The sequence below is a fragment of the Petaurus breviceps genome, unplaced genomic scaffold, assembly GCF_028583685.1.
Source record: "Petaurus breviceps papuanus isolate PSGF00001 unplaced genomic scaffold, PetGlider_PUasm1.0 186, whole genome shotgun sequence".
NCBI classification, from domain to species: domain Eukaryota; kingdom Metazoa; phylum Chordata; class Mammalia; order Diprotodontia; family Petauridae; genus Petaurus; species Petaurus breviceps.
In genome coordinates, this window is record NW_027185798.1 from 20,452,125 (window position 1) to 20,468,526 (window position 16,402).

Below are 16,402 nucleotides of genomic sequence, written 5' to 3' on the forward strand. Positions count from 1 at the left end.
AGGTAGAACTTGTTGCAGAGACGGAAATGTTGGGAATTTGGGGAGGTAGGGGCAGTAAGGAGAAGTCAGGTCACCAGGTCTTTATTAGGCACCTGCTGTGTGCCAGGCACTGAGGATACAGAAGAAAGACAGTTCCTGTTCTCAGAGAAGCTCATGATTTAATGGGAAGGACAACATGTGAACAACTGTGTACAGACAAGATATTGCTGGGCTGAATTGGAGCTCTCGTGAAAGGGAAGGTGCTGGCATTACTGGAGGATTAGGAAAGGCTGCTTGGAGAAGGTGGGGTCTTAGCTGGAATCCAAAGGGAGCCTGGGATGTGGACGTGAGGAGGGTGAGTGTTCCAGGCTTCGAGGGTGGGCAGTGAAAACTGACAGATGAAGGATGGAGTGTCATATGGGAGAAATGGAGGCAGTGTCACTGGGTCACAGAGTACACAGAGAGGAGTAAGGTGGAATGGATGTAACAAGACTGGAAACAAGTGGGCCAGGTTAAGAAGGGCTTTAAAGTCCAGACACTGGCTTTTACATTTGATCCTGGAGGTAATAGGAAACTACTGGACTTTAATGACTTAGCGGGTGGACAGGATCAGAGCTGGGCTTTAGGAGATCACTTTGGGAGCTGAGTGGATGAAGGATGGGAGTGGGGAGAGATTTGAGGTGGGGGGACCAGCCATCAGGCTGTTGTGATTGGCCAGGTATGGGATGACAAGGGCCTGTTCCACTCTATATTAGAATTTGTGGTAGAAGAGAAGTAGGCCAAGAATAGTGTGACATATACCTGAGGTTTTAGGAGAATGGATTGCTGAGGATTCAGAGGGAAAGTAGACCAGGTAAGATCCCAAGTACTAATAACACTTTCCAGGGGGCGGCAGCTGAGGAGTGATGGGAAGAATGAAATTATGAAGACACAAAGGGCAACAATTCTGATGGAAAGGAAAGGGGAAATTGTCTAGAGAGAATATCAGCCAATTTAGCTTATAAGAAGATGCTTCTCATAAGGATGGAAGCAGGGGCAGGCAATGGAGGATGGCTCTCAGGGCGTGGTAGGGTCCTGTAAAAATAATGCTCGGACTGCTATAGCTAAAGATGGTGAGAAAACATAAGCATCCCAAAAAGGGCTCGTCTTGTTCTGGGTTTGTTTGAGCCATACTGGCGAGAAGAGGAGGAGTAAAAGCTGGATGGAACAGTTAAAACCCCAAATGGGGAGAAGGCCAATACTCAGTCTTATTTTGCTTCTATTTTCTTGAATGATCTTTGGGCTGGCAAGGCAGTATAGAAATAGCTTATAGGGAGCTGATACCTAGAATAATCAGGGGATGGGGAGATCTCATTACTTCTGATGGGCTCAAGGCACTGATTCCAGATGGTCACAGAATCCTCAGGGGCTAAAGACCTGTCAGATGTGATTGATGAGCCTTCGTAAGGGTCTTCGAAAGATCATGACAAGATGCGGGAGGTCCCCAAGAAGGGCACTTACTGCCATTTTAGAAAGGAGGGAGGGAAGGTCATGGGGTCTGGGAAAATCCAAGGACTGCTTAGTAGATGTCTAGAAAAGGCAGCTGTGGTCACAGAGTCTATATGGCTGCTTTATAAAGCTTCTAGATCAGCAGAATGCTGGGGCCTGGCCTTATTGGAGCAAACATTTGATAGCCCCTCATTCAGTTCTTGTGGGAAAGATGGAAAATGATGGGAGAGTTTAGAGAATAAGTGGATTTGGAACTGGTAGCCTGACTGGACCCAAAGAACAGTTATTAATAGTTCGTTGTTAGAGGGGCGGCCAGGTGGCGCAGTGAGTAAGAGCGCCGGCCCCAGAGTCGGGAGACCTGGGATCAGTTCCGGCCTCAGACGCTTAGCACCCACACAAAATAACTGGCCGTGTAACCTTGAGCAAGTTACTTAACCCCAATTGCTTTAAAAAAAAATGGTTCATTGTTAGGGACAGCTGGGTGGTGCAGTGGATAGAGCATAGACCCTGGAGTCAGGGGGACCTGAGTTCAAATCCGGCCTCAGATACTTAACACAAAACTAGCCATGTGACCTTGGGCAAGTCACTTAACCCCAACTCCCCTACCTTCCCCCCTCCAAAAAAAAAAAGCAAGCCAAATCCAGCCTTGGATTCTTACTAGCTGTGTGACCCTGGGCAAGCCACTGTACCCCGATTGCTCTCCCCCCCCACCCTGCGCAAATAGTTCATTGTTAGAAAGCAGTATCTTCCGAAAGAATTGTGCTCACCTCTCTCCTGCTTAATATTCTTTTAATCCATGATTTGGTGAAAGCCAAAATGACCTTTATCAGATTTGCAGCTGACATAGAACTGGAGGAGAATATGATGTATTGGATGACACCCTTTGGGCTCATATTTAGGAAGTTGAAATTTAATAGGGTGAATGTGGAATTTCAGGTTTGGATTAAAAATCAACCTCAAGTCCCAGATGGGGGAGACATGGAGCTCTGTGCAGCTCGTTTGGTAAAGGGTCCGGTAGTTCGATTGGGGGGAGTTGTGCTCTTTGTCCCGGCCCACTCCGTGTGCGTCACTGGACCCAGCTGTGGGCATTCCTTTTCTGGAAAGACAGCGATAAGTGCGAGGGCTTCCAGGGTGGTGGATGGCCTGAGGTTGTGCAGAAGGATCTTGGGTTGAAGGCCTAGGGCAAGCTTAGTCTAGAGAAGAGGAGATGAAGCTGGGGCAGCCTTTTTGCCCACTCAGCTTGTGGGGAAGGTTTTCTTTGTTTACAGGCAGAGGGAATAGCCTTGGTTTATTGTGCCCACAGGGCCACAGCCAGGAGCAAGGCCTGGGCGCTGCAAAGAAGCACATCTAGGTTTCCTCTTGTGACAGTGTTTTTAGCCTTGCCCTGGGATTCCATCGAAGTAGGGAACTTTGTTGAGTGGGGCGCTGGGAAAGGGAGCAGTGTGCCCGAATGCAGCAGAGTTAGGGCTTGAGCCCAGGCCCACCTGGCTCTGGGGCAGTGCTCTGTCCACTAGGCTACAATGCCTGCCTTCCCACCAGCTAGCGCTCCCCAGGGAGGAGTAGGCTCTTCTTGTCTAGAAGTCGTCAGATTATTGGTTGGGGCTGTCGTGGAGAGGATTCTTGTGCAGGTGTGCATTGTACTCTGTGTGCTCCAGAATCTGTTCTAGCTGAGGGGAGGCCTTGGCTCTCCCCTCCCTTATTTCCGTGTCCTCAGAGTTTGAGGTTGGCACAGTGTCACAGTTCTCCAGCTGGTGGGGACCGTAAAGGCTCTCTGGCCCAACCCCCTAATTTTACAGATAAGGAAACTGGGCCATAGAAAGTGCCCTGTGTAGAGACCCATGTGTAATGGAAGGTCTTCCCAAAGTATTTGCCTTCAGACTGCGACCTGAGTGTGCCTGGGCTGCCTCTTTTCAAGGTGTTCATGACAGTTGAGAGCACAATGGGCTATGGATTCAGCTTAGCATTCGGGTTTGATCAGAGGGATAAGTGAGCTCAGGAAAGTTAAGAGGTGCAGACGAAGGGGGATTTGTTGTGTAATTGAAGCTCACACCATTCCTCTCCCCTCAGTATTAGAAAGCAAAGCTCTTTCCAGGAAGCCCGGCGGGCCACAGCCTTGAGACTGAGTGTCCTTTGACATCCCGTGGGATCTAATGTGGAAATAAGAACAGTGGTGTGGATCGGCCTAAAAGCGCTTGGCTCGGTGCCTTTGGGCCAGGAAGATGGAGCTCACATCAAGGCTGGGGCTTCTATTACTGGTCGGGTAGGTTTGGCCTTCCTAATGTGTGGAGTTCTCTGAATGCCCACTCAGGCTTCTCTGTTGTGTTGAGACAGTTTTATTTACTGGTTGGAAGGGGCCATCCTTACAGAGCTTGTGGAGAGTGGATTGGAGCCTAAAGGTATCTTTAAAGCTGAATAGTTTGGATCAGCTTATTCCGAGAACCTGCCAATTAATCGCTTAGGCACTTAATGGGTGATTGGGATGGGGCCTGGGCTGTGATGTCCCTGGTCTAGGGGCCTCCCTTTACCATCACAGCTTGACGCTTACCAGGAGAAGTGTCTGAAGACCTGAAAGGGAAGTGATTTGCTCAGGGCCACACAGCCAGGATGGGTCAGAGGCAGGACTAGAACCTGAATCTCCTTGGTTCCTCAGTTAGCTGTCTGCCTCCTATGTCATGCTGCCTCTCAGGGGGCTAGAAGCTGTTCTCTTCTAAGGTAAACCTGAAGCAAATCAGAGCCACAGATTGGACTGAAAATGTTGCTTTTTGAAGGTAGCCCAGACAAAGAGGGTTTTCTTGGGAATCACTAGGCACTTGGCACGCAGATGTCTTGGGGGATGTTGTGAAGTAAGCTAAGCAAACTGACTTCCCTCTCATCGTTATCTAATCTAGACTGAAAAATATCCAGGTGAATCATCTACATAGTAGGTCAGAAAGTGACCGTGACTTGTTAGCTCTAATGCAGTGGGTGGGGGTATTGGCAAGAGGGGAGCCATGGGGTCAGGGGGCCCGCTTCCCACTTCTAGCTCTTCCCTTAGAAGCTGCTTCATCTGAAGCAGGTCCCCCAGTCACTGAGCCTCAGTTTTCTCTGCTGTAAAGTAGGGATGTTAATGCTTTCACCACCTCCCCTGGAGGGTCATTGCTCCAGTGGTTTACAAAGAGCTCAGTGGTACTGCTTCTATAACTCTGTATTGTGTTGGAACATTTTTGGACAGTGGACATTTTTTTTTTAATTTTTAGAAAAATATGGGGTTGTTCCTAAGAAGTGTTTCCCTGAGTCTCATACAACGGAGGCATCTAGAAGAATGAATGACATTCTGAATCACAAGGTAAGAGATGTGGGGAGAGGTGCTAGTGTGTGCACCCCAAAGCACCCATCTGTCTTGTTCCTGACCAGTGTGCTCATGGGTAGCTGCGCTTGGTCCTCAAGCCCTTAGCCTCGGTATCCCTGGGGTCCCTTGAAGGCAGCCCACCACATGCTTATCCCCTGGTTTGCCGTGTCCTTGGGGCCAGCATTTTCTTCCAGGTTGTTGGTTGTCAAACATGATCTCTCTTCTTAGCATATTTCATGGTGATGCTACTTTTTTTGTGTTTTCTGATGTGCATGTACCTAAGTGTTACCGTATTTTTGCACATTTCTTTCTTGATCTCTTTTCTAACTGGAAAACTTGTGATTTCTTTAGTTTGAGGAGCTCCCCTCTACCAGAGTGAATCTATCACCTTCTACTTCTAGTCTTGGGACACTGAGAGGTGAAGAAGTGTCTTGTTCAGGGTCACACAGCCAATATGGGTCAGAGGCAGGACTCAAAACCCAGCCCTTCCTGACTGCAAAACCAGCTTTCAACCCCCTCTGTCAGACTGTTTCTTATTTCCTTGATATCATGAAACAAGAGTGTTGGGTTGGCTTCTGTGGACAAGAGACTGGGACAGTTGTGGGTTAGGATTTCAGAGGGAAGCTCAGGCTGCTGTTAATAACATGTCTTCATGCCAACTTGCCCTCAAGAGAAGCTGCTTTGTCAACCTGAAGCCTTTTTGGGCGTAGGAGCTTCAAGGCTATAATTTGTTGCTGTAAACCAAAGAATTCTACTTGGCTTTGCCATTCCCAAGGAGATAGATTTAAACTTTGTAATGGCTTACCTTTAGATGAGTTTCCCATCACTGAAAGTGAGCTGGAACTTCTCACCTGTGGACTGCCCAGTCCACGCCCTCAGTATATACCTCATTATAACCAGGGTATCTCCCTTAGCTCCATGATTAGTACATGACTCGCTTTTATCTCCAATGTGACATGTTCTTCTTTGCTATTTGAAATAGTGTTTCCCACCCCAAAACATCCCCACACATTAGACCACTCTCATTCCTCAGTACTAGCATGACTGCTCAACAGGGAAGAAAAAGTTACCAACAGGTCATATTCAAAAGCAGTGAAATTTATGAGGCTGCCGAGGAGGTGCCTGGAGATATGGTCCCTGGCTGCAGGGTAGGAGCTGACATGGAGTCACCCATGTCTGCGCGGCCCCCCCAGGGTCCAGTTTCTTCTAAAAGCAGCCCTTTCCCTAGAACCTTTTGGTTGTACTGGCAGTCCTCTTGGAAAGTGTTTTTGGCAGTACCTCGTTCTACATTAGATTGAATTTAAATGGGCCCATTGGGAAAAGGGGTACATAGGGTCAGGAGCAAGCTCATGTGTGCCCCATTGCTTTCAGCATCAGTCAGCACCAGTGTTTTGTTGGATGAGTTAATGGACCAGTGACAGTTCTGTGTTAAAGTTGATTTAGGACATGCTTTAATGATTGACATTTTCTTTTCGCAGATGAGAGAATATTGTATACGACTTAGAAACTTGGTAAAAAGTGGAGCAACAGAGGAAGATATCTGTACCACCCAGGACACCATGATGGAAGAGGTAATAATAGTGCTTTGACTGTCATTAACACCCTTCCAAAGAGCTCATAGAACATTCACACTTGTTTTATTTATAATGTTTTATGAAGGCCATTCAGAGGCCCAGTCATTATTATTTCCATTTTACAACTGGAGAGACTAAGACAAAATGTAATCCTGGATTTGGGACTAAAATCCAGGCCTCCTGATCTTGGATCGCTACCATTTCAGTTGTTAATTGCTTTTGTATATAATTGATTTTCTGTATGACTTGGGTCATGGGGAGGGAAACACAATATTAAAGTTTCATTAGTAATGGGCATCATAACCCTTGGAAATTGAAATAATGGCTTCTTTGGGGTTGGGGATGTTATAATCACACTGCTGACCTTTGCCAACGTAAAGGAGCAGTGAACTGAGCTTTGTGTGGTAGCTTAACTGTGGCTTGGTGATATCCTGGGTCGCCACACGCTGCTGCTGGGATTGTGAGAGGAGTCTCAGCAGAGCTGTTCTAGAACAGAGGTATCAAGTTCTAGACTGGAGAAGAAGCAGATTAATTGGGAAATAAATAACGATAAAAATGCAGTAGAACATACAAGATGTTAGTATGTGGTTTTCTAAATCAGTATGCCACCAGCAGGGATCCTTATGGAGGGTTAGTACCCCCATTTCTATTGAGTTTGATACCCTTGGTCTAAAAGACCTTCTCCTCCCAGACACCCGCTGAAACAATGGAACCATAATATGATTTAGTTTTGCCTAGTTCTGGACCACGAGGTTTTCAGGACTTTATCCATTGATTTTGGGCTTTTACTTTTTATGCAGTGATTTCACTCATTTGAATTTGACACCTTTAGATTCCTGATCTGACTTAAAAGTCATTTAGACAAATCAAATCAATAGCTTGAACTTATAGTCACACATACTTAGCTCTACTTTGAATGGGTTCTGAGTACTTTGTGATTCTAAAAAATTTATTCTCAGTAAAATAGAGAGTAGCTATGTCTTGAAACAAGGAGATTTTTTTGTCTTGGGGCCTTTCTGGTGTCCACATTCCTGGCAGGGGTGATTAATCTTCGATCTGTGAGCTTATTTTTAAAACGTTTTGATAATTGCCTTTCAGTATAACATACTTAGAAAATGTCAGTAAAATATCTTGAAATAATTATATTTTCAGTTTAATAATTTCACTTTCAGAAATAGAATAGTTTCCTTCGTAATCTGATCAATTTTTACCTATTTAAAGCCATTATTATGAGATGAGATCCCTATAGGCTTCCCCAGACTGGCTGCCAGAGGGATCCTTGGTACAACAGTAGTTAAAAACCTCTGCTTCGTGCATGTAAAATTGCCTTGTGCTCTAGGAATGATTTTCTTTTGATTAAATAGGGATGTGATTTCTGTAGGATTCCATAGAATTAATATGTTTAATACTAAAACTTGGTTAGTAAAAACAACCATACCCTCTTGCCTTTCCATCCCCAACATTTTTCAGTTCTCTAAAGAGCGGAGAGAAATTAGAACCGTTGGCAGGGTTTTGATCTGGGGTGGGAATTTTCTCTAGATATGCATTGCTAACTAGGTGCCATTATGGTCTTTTCCCTTGGAAGGTCTTTTCCTGGAAGGAAGGAGAGAGGAAGGAAAGAAAGAAGGAGGGAGGGAGGGAGAGAAGGAGAGAGAAGCTAGTCCGCTCTCACTGCCTGGATGAGCCTTTAATTGGGTGAATCTTCCCCTGTGTTGGTCTTTAAATCATTCCTGGGAAAACTGGTATATACTCTTAACTTTGCATTTTCTTTTGATCTAGAAGATCTTTTGATTCTAGATCTAGGGATCTAGAAGCAACAAAGCCAGTGTTATGTTTAGCTGATTAAATCCTAGACCTCCATGTGCCATGCTTGGTGTCCTTAAGCCAAGTACCACTAAAATTCAGACATTTTCACCTCACTAATCATGTGCTCTAAATGGAGTCTCCAGTATGGTGACTCAGTAGTGCATCTTAAGAATGGAAGCAACATAGAGATGAGAAAATGCTTTCTTCAGTATATTGCAACTTGTCATCCTGCATATTAATGTCGTGTTTCTACTCAAGCAGTCTTATCTTGTGAAGACTTCCAGGGAACTTGAATCTGATCTGGTCACTTATCAGCTTGCCCTTCTCTACAGCGGTACTGTCTGCCTCGGATTTTGGTCCAACAAACAGATAACCGGGTTTCCTGCCTTCCTTGGGAGGTAGTGTGAAGACTGAGCATTTGAAAAGCAGTTTAAATCTTGAATAGTTAGAAGGATGTATGAGTACTGTATTAGGTTTGCTTGCCCCTCCATTAAGAAATTTATTATTATATTGTATTGCTTTGAAAATCCAAGTGACATGACCTTTGATTCTTTGTTATCATTTCCAATGCTACCCCTGCTTTGTAACCAGGACATCCAGTGAAACCAAGCAAACTAACCCATTGACCATTTTGGATGCTGTATTTCTTTCCATGTCTGCCATCATCCGTCCTCTGGGGATGCACTAGGTCACACACTGATCCAAGCTCTTTGCTTTCTGTGGTGTTTCCCTTTACATTATTGTGATTGTGGTGCTAGTAGGAGGCAGTTCTGAATGTTCAGGGTGTACAGACTGACCTGCAGGGCCCATCTGTCGGGATCTGTCCAGCCCAGTCTTCTCTTTCTAATAATGGCACCAGGGGACATTCTTGGCTGCTGCAGCATCAACCCAGAAGGTTAAGGATGTCAGTCACTGCTTTTCTTCTGACTCGTTTGCTTCTCTGTGATGTGGGAGAGAGCTGGTATCTACAGGTGCCTTCTTGCTGTCTCACTCTTGATGGTTCTCCAAATCTTTCCATTCAGTTCAGCAAACACTTAGAAATTAGTACCTGTCAAGTATGAGTCACTCTTCTGGGTGTGGGCATTCAAAACACAGAAATGAAATAGCCCCAGCAGGCTCTGTGTTCAGCTTCTGCCATCTCTTATGGCTGAGAACAGGCTTTTAAACAATAGTAACACTCCCCAGACCGGTCTCTGTGGTGGTTTCCTTCAACCTTACCTACATGCCTTCTCCTCTTCCCTCTTAAGCTGTTCCTGGCCCCTGGGGCCTCCTCTGGTGGTCTGTGTAGCCCCTGGCAATCTCAGTTGCCTTTTGTCTGTGTTCCTGCGAGGGCCCATGAAGATGAAACACTAGACACGTGCTCTTAATCAGCAACAACCAGGTTGTGACAAAGGTCCCTGCAATTACAGTAAACTGCCAAGAAACCAAGTGGTGGTGGTGCCTGTTGATAATGAGTGATATTTGTAAAGCATATAACACAGCTCCTGCCATATAGCAGGTATTTACTAAATGCTCCTTAAGAGAAAGGCAGAAAAAGCTTTATTTCTTATTTCTTCTAAAACTACCCTGCTAAGCTCTAGGGGGTGCTCTCGTCCTGAGAGACAGTGAGCAAGCATCGTTGATGCCCTGTTATTCTCCATTCCTTTTAGGGCAAGTCAAATTCTGTGTCCCAATTTCTTTTTTTTTTTTTTAATGAAAAATTTAGAAATGTAAATGGTAAATGGAGACATGTTTTCCAGTGACACTTGGGTAGTAATAAAATACCCTTGGGAAGGGTCCAAGGTGCACATACTTCCTGCTGAATTCTCTGTGGCAAACAATACAATAGCAAATTCCCACAATATTTCTCTCTTCTGAAGATAGGACCTGTTTACATGTTTTCTGCCTCCCCCCCCAGTAGATTTTTAAAAATTTAATTTTAATTTTTTGCATTTCAAAATCTACTTTCTCTCTTTTTCCTCCTCCCCATTTAAAAGAAAAACAATTCTTGTGATAGATGCGCATATTCAGACAAAGCAGATTGCTTCATTGTCCATATCCCAGAAGCGCCTCCTTCCGCACCCTCCATCCATCCTCACCTGTGGCAGGAGGTGGGTGGTGTATTGCATCATAAGTTCTCTGGAACTGTGATGGGTTCCATGTGGGCTGCCTCCCTTTGATACCACAGAAGGAGTCACACTTATTCTGGGAGCCTGTCTCCTCCCCATAACATCCTGCTTCTACTTGCCAGGCCTCTTGGTAGGGCCTCTCCTCCCCACCATCATCACAGTGCTAGCCTTACAGGAAACTCCTCACCTCCTTTTTTCTCCTTTCCCTGGCAGCCACCATCACTCTCCTGACCAGACTCATCTACCCCAACACTGTTAGGACTGGTTACGTCCTGATGTGGTCAGTGCACCAGCTCCCCAGGTGCAGGCACATTTCCTTCATCGGATCTGTATTTCCAGTGCCTGGCACCTCATTCTGAATACTTGTTGATGGGTTGATCCTGCCCTTTTGCTAGTATTCTTCTATCTCTTTAGAACGTACCACTTCTGGGCCCCAGGAGCTCTGCCTACTCATTGGGATGACCAATAACCAGTAACCAGAGGCCACATTAACACCTTCCAGCTAACCTCCTGTCCCTTGTCCTTTACCCTGTTCCTGCCAATCAGGGCTTCCTCTCCTCTGGATATGCTAGAAATGTTCCCAGCCATCTCTTAACATCTTTTTACTTCTTGATGTTTCTGAGCCTCTACAGTGCTTGTCCCCAAACTGCTCTAAGTCCCTGAGGACCTGCTCCCTCTGGTGTTGCTTATGAAAAAGACTTAAAAGTTGGGTTCAAGACATAATTTCCCTCCTTCACAACTGTCTCCATACATTCTCTTTTTTTGCCCCCTCCCCCTTTGCACTGTTCTCCAGCTCAGATCTTGGCAGTCCATAGACAGAAGGGGTTGGGTGGGAGAGGAGCAGAGGGGATGAGACTAGGGAGGAGCTAAAGGATCAGGAAGGAAGAATACTATATGTGATCCTTACCTTGGGGAAGAAGACTTGGGTAACTCCCACCCCCTCATCATGCTTTTTCACTATGTAGTTATGTGCCAAGATATGTGGGTTGGCCTTGGCATAAGATACTGTGAGTGATGGCTGACTGTGTTCCTTTAGGATTCGGCTGTATTTTTCCCCCAAGCTTGTTTAGACCATCTTAGAAAAAGCAAGTGACGCTACAGCAGTTGCCCACAAGAGAGCAGAGTGGGATAACAAAAACATATCCAGGCTTTGGTTTATTAAATTCATAGCTTAGGGCCAGCACTGTTAATACAGAGTGTATCAAAGAAAGGGAAACCAGAAGTCAGCTGGGTGGCTCCATGGACAGAGAGCCCTGACCTGAAGTCAAGAAGACCAGGGTTAAAACCTAGTTTCGGATACTTATTGTGTGACTCTGGCCAAGCCACTTGGCCTCACTGCCTGCCTCAGTTTCCTCATCTGTAAAATGGGCTTAGTAACTTCTCAGGATCATTGTGAGGATAAAATGAGATAACATCTGTGAAATGCTTTGTAAACCGTAAAGCATTATATAAATGATGATGATGATGGTGGTGATGATGATGATGGTGGTGGTGGTAGCGGCAGTGGCAGGGGTGCTGTGGCAGGCTGGTAGTGATGATGTTGATGTCTATTTCAGAAAGCTGGATTCGGGGTCCACTCTTGCTAAAATAAGCACTTGTCTTAGATCCAAATGACCCCTCTGTTATATATTGTTTAACTTTGGACAATTTGGTTAATTAAGAGAATATTGTAAAGTGAATCAGCACATCTGAAGTCAGAGTATGACTGTAAATCTTTTACCAGAGACTAGGTAAAACTCTGCTTTCTTCGGTGGGCTTCCTAGTCAGCTGCCAGTGGAAGTGGGTTTTGTTCCCTCTTGGCTGTGCCTTGCTGATAGGAATGTATGGGGCGGGAAGGGGGGATAACAAATTTATATCTCTTTGGGGTCAGCTCTTTGCTTTGCAAAAGGAGTCTCCCTATGATCCATTAGATAGAAAGCTCTCATCATCCACTTAAGCTGTGATTGGACAGAAACTTCATTTATTCCCAGTGTCATAAAGCATCGTGTAGCAGAGCGTGTGCCCAAGTGCTAATCTTTGAGGACAGTTTGTGACAGTCATGGGCACCTGCTAGGGTGAGGCCCATGTTTCTGTTTGACTGAGGTCAGTTGTGTCATTCTCTGTCACCAGGCCTTTAGAAGTCAGCTCCCTAAGAACTGGCTGTAGTTAGGCCTGTTAGCAGCCTATAGAATTGGGGGCTTGGTGAAGTAACTTCTTTGCTCAACCTCTGAACAGTAGTATCAGCAGATTGGATATGTGGGTGGCTGTAAATAGATACTGTGTCTAAGTAACGTGGTATTGGTTCCAGCAGGCAGGGGGCCAATGGACAAATGCCAGCCTTCAGTAAAAGTTCACAGTAGAAATCAGTGTATTTATCTCTTCCCTCGTTTCTCCATCTCTTCCTCTTCTTTCCTCCCCTCCCTTTCCTATGCCCTTACGACTTCAGTGTTCCCAAATAGAAAAGAGTAGGGTGTGGTTTCTGGCCTGATTTAAGGAGGGCTGATGGTGCTGACCTTTTAGCAGCCTTCTCCATGCACCCCAGGCCTTCAGCCCAACACAATTCATTTTTGTCCTTTTTCCTTCTTGCTCTCCCCTCATCTTACTTCAGCTCCACTGTACAGGGTGATTTCTACTACACTGGAGGTATTGCTAGGCACAACTCCTTTCTAGGGAGAGAAAGTCTGTGCTCAGAGACAACACTCAAAAGTGGAACAGAATCTGTGTCACATGAGCAGCTTCTTCCCTGTCTCTCTGCCTAGGCCTTCTGTCCCCGCCTTTTACCCAGTGTCCCTTCTTAATCACTTGTCTTCTATATGTTTCAGCCTCTTTGTTAGACTTCAGCTTATTACTGCTAGCTTACATTCCTCTGGTTCTTTACAGTTAAAAAAGGCTCAACATGCATTTTCTCATTCAATTCTTCCGTCCATCAGTAAGCACTTAGGAACTGACTCCTGTCTGTCCCATACTGTGGTAGGCATTGAGATTGCAGAGCAAAGCAGAAGATAGCCCCTCTGCTCCGGAGCTTGTGTTCTGTGGGGAACAGATGTAGGTAGGTACCAAGTAAATCTAATGGCATTTTGAATGGGAAGGCCTTCACAGTGGGGACCCTAGGAAAGTGGAGTTTGAGCCAAGTTTTGAAGGACAAGTAGGGATCATTCTCTCCATTTCCCAGATGAAGAAATAGAGGTTTCAGGAATTAAAGGATTTGCCCAAGGCAGCTAAGTTGTACAGTGGATAGAGCAACTGGACCTAGAATCAAGAAAATCTGAGTTCAAATCCAACCTCAGACACCTCCTAGCTATGTGATCCTGGGAAAGTCTCTTCCCCTCTCTCTGCCTAGTTCTCTGAGCTGTAAAATGGGGATAGTAACAGCATCTAACCGTCAGGGTTGTTGTGAGGATAAAAGAAGATAATACTTTATATTTTTAAATTTAGTTTAATTTTATTTGTAGTTCTAGATTCTCTTCTTCCTCTTTTCCCCTCCCCATTGAGAAGGCAAGAAAAATAAAGTCCATTATAGATATGTTTAGACATGCAAAAAAGATTTCCACATTAGCCATGTTGCAAGAAAAAGAAAGAAATATAAGAAAATATGCTTCAGTCTCGACAGAGGTGGGCAGCAGGCTTCATCATGAGTACTTGGGCACTGTGGTTCTCCCCCTGATGGTCTAGAAAGGGTGGCTTTAGGACACACACACACACACACACACACACACACACGGCTGAGTGAAAGGATTGGAAGCTAACTCTGAATTGTTTAAGTCAAGTAGTTGGACACCAAATGCAATTACATAGATATTTCTGTTTTCCTCTAGTTTGAAAATAAAAAATTCCTTTGGAAAAACTCCCCCTCCTCTTGACAGAAACCAAGAGAAAGGGATATCTCTACTTCGTCAAGGTTAGATGGGAGCTTAGTGGACCTCTAGTAGCCAGGGGTGGTGGTTGTGGGCCAGACCAAGTCAGTGAATCCAGAGAGCCCTTGGGGCAGGAGCAGAGGCCAAGTGGACATTCAGGGCCTTTTCCCAGTAGGTCCTTTCCCCTTGTATGTAGTCTAACTCAACACCTGTCATTTGTGTGGGTCAAAAAAAGTGGTCCTTAATAGTCTCCTCTATGCTAATTGGTTTTTGTCTTACACAAACTCCTCTCAGTTGGATTTTCCACCCAGTTAGCAGGATAGGGGTTGGGGGGTGGAATGAGCCCAGGATTTGGAGTCGGAAGCCTGATGTTTAGTCTTGGCTTCTCCATTTCTTTGCTGTGTGACCCCAGGCAAGTCATTTAAGTGGTTTGAGTCACCACCTCCTAATTTATAAGAGGAGATAATAGATGCTTGCACTGCCCAACTCCCAGGTCATGAGAAAATTGCTTTGTAAACTTTCAAAGTGCTGTATAAACATGAGGCTAATGCTGAGTGAATCGTGTTTGTCTTTGGAATGTTGTCCCAAGTGACCACAAATCTGTGGTCACTCTGGGCCCCCAGGCTGAGCCTGAGCTCCAAGATCCTACATCTAGGGCTGGAAGGGTCCTCAGTGGCTTGATCTCATCCTGTAGACTTGCCCAGGGTCACACAGGAAGTAGCACAGGTGGAATTGGAACCCAGGTCTCCTCTCTGTGATTCAGCCCCACTGTCAATGGCTTGCTACAAGTCAATGCTCTGGGATAATTGAAAACTGACTGACCTGTAGAGCTGGTCGCAAGTTGCTGAGTGAAATAACCCCTTTTATTCTATGCTTCCCTGATTTATGCAGACCCTCCAACACATCCAGTTCTAATGAATGCCCCAGAGTGCTGTTTCCTTGTCCAAAGGTAGCAGGTGGCAACGTCCACATCACAAGCATCTCTCTCAGCTCTCCTGCTCTCTGTGGCTGCTGGCGCCTTCATGACTTCCTGCCCCCAGTTATCTTGCTTCTATTTGTGCCTTTCTCTACAAAAGGGTCCTGAAAGTCTGAGCGTCATTTTAAGCTATTAGAGCTTGTCTTCCCTCGAAAGACCATCAGCTCCTCTCAGGCTGTGACTGGATTCTTTTCTTTGTGTCCCCATTGTCTGGCACCAGGGGCACAGTCAGTGCTCATTGACTGATTTCAGCCTTGGCTTGCAGTAAAGACACCTAATCTATCCCATGCTGAGGCTAAGCAGGGTTCATTATCGACAGTGATCCCAGCTCAGCTTCAGTGGCCAGCAGGATGCCCCCATGCCTTATCTTTGCCCATGAGAATTGTTGTTTTTAAGCCAGCTCGGGGGTGGTCTGGCTCAGCACCAAAGCAGACATGGTGTAAAGGCCAGCTGTGCAGGCTCATAAAGCAGGCGGCGAAGCCCAGTAAAAGAGGGAGCCCCAAAGAGAGGGAGAACAAAATGAAATGAAAGACAAGAACAGTGGTTTCTCTGGGCTTCCATCTTTCTCTCTAGGATGAGTTAACCACCTTAAGCTGGGGGCATGCAAATCCTGCCTTTTTGTGAGGTTTCTGAATGATGTTGGGGATCTCTGGGTTCAGTGGCCTTCCTGCCATCCTCCGCTTAATCAGAGAATGCCTTTAATCCTAGCTCCTGCTGTCTGTGGCTCCTCTCTGGGGCTTACATGACAATGTATGTCAGAACAGAGCGCTCCTCCTGCCATCTCTCAGAAGTTCCATGCCTTTGACCACATCCGTCCGTCCAGCCAGCCATCCATCAATTGTGCACATGCATTGGATTCTCAAATCCAGTGGCTTTTCTCCTGGCTCTTAGCTGCTTGTTTGCTTTCCTGCATTGGAATTCAAGCCTAGGCAGGCACATGGTTTTATAGAATGACATTTAAGAGAGTGGTGTTTCACACCTGGGCCTCTGGAACAACAAAAGAGATTGATTGTTAATGTCTCTATCTCACCAGGAAGCTTGTTTATGAACACCCATAGAACAGGGAATTGGATAGTGCCTCTTTTATCTGGGATGATTTAATTAGTACTGGTTGGAGCCAAAAGATCCCTCTTAAACATCCCACACCACTATAAAAATCACCCTAGAGACAGAAGTTACAACATATTTTTGAACCAAACAAAATTAGGGTTAACTGCTACCAAGGGGGTAGCTTATTGTTATGGGGAAGGTGCCTGACCCAACCCATGGTTGGTATCTGCCTTCCTGAAATGTAGACATTAAAGCCAGCT

General features: G+C 45.6%; 1 protein-coding gene across 2 annotated transcripts in view; it reads left to right on the plus strand.

Annotated features, from left to right (window-relative positions):
- BLMH (bleomycin hydrolase) overlaps positions 1–16,402 on the plus strand; it is a 46,826-nt gene that overhangs the window by 4,901 nt on the left and 25,523 nt on the right. For both annotated transcript variants that reach the window (XM_069089732.1, XM_069089733.1), the window contains exons 5-6: positions 4,704–4,792; positions 6,274–6,366. In XM_069089732.1, coding sequence (XP_068945833.1) covers positions 4,704–4,792; positions 6,274–6,366 — 182 coding nt within the window. The remainder of the gene's footprint in view (positions 1–4,703; positions 4,793–6,273; positions 6,367–16,402) is intronic.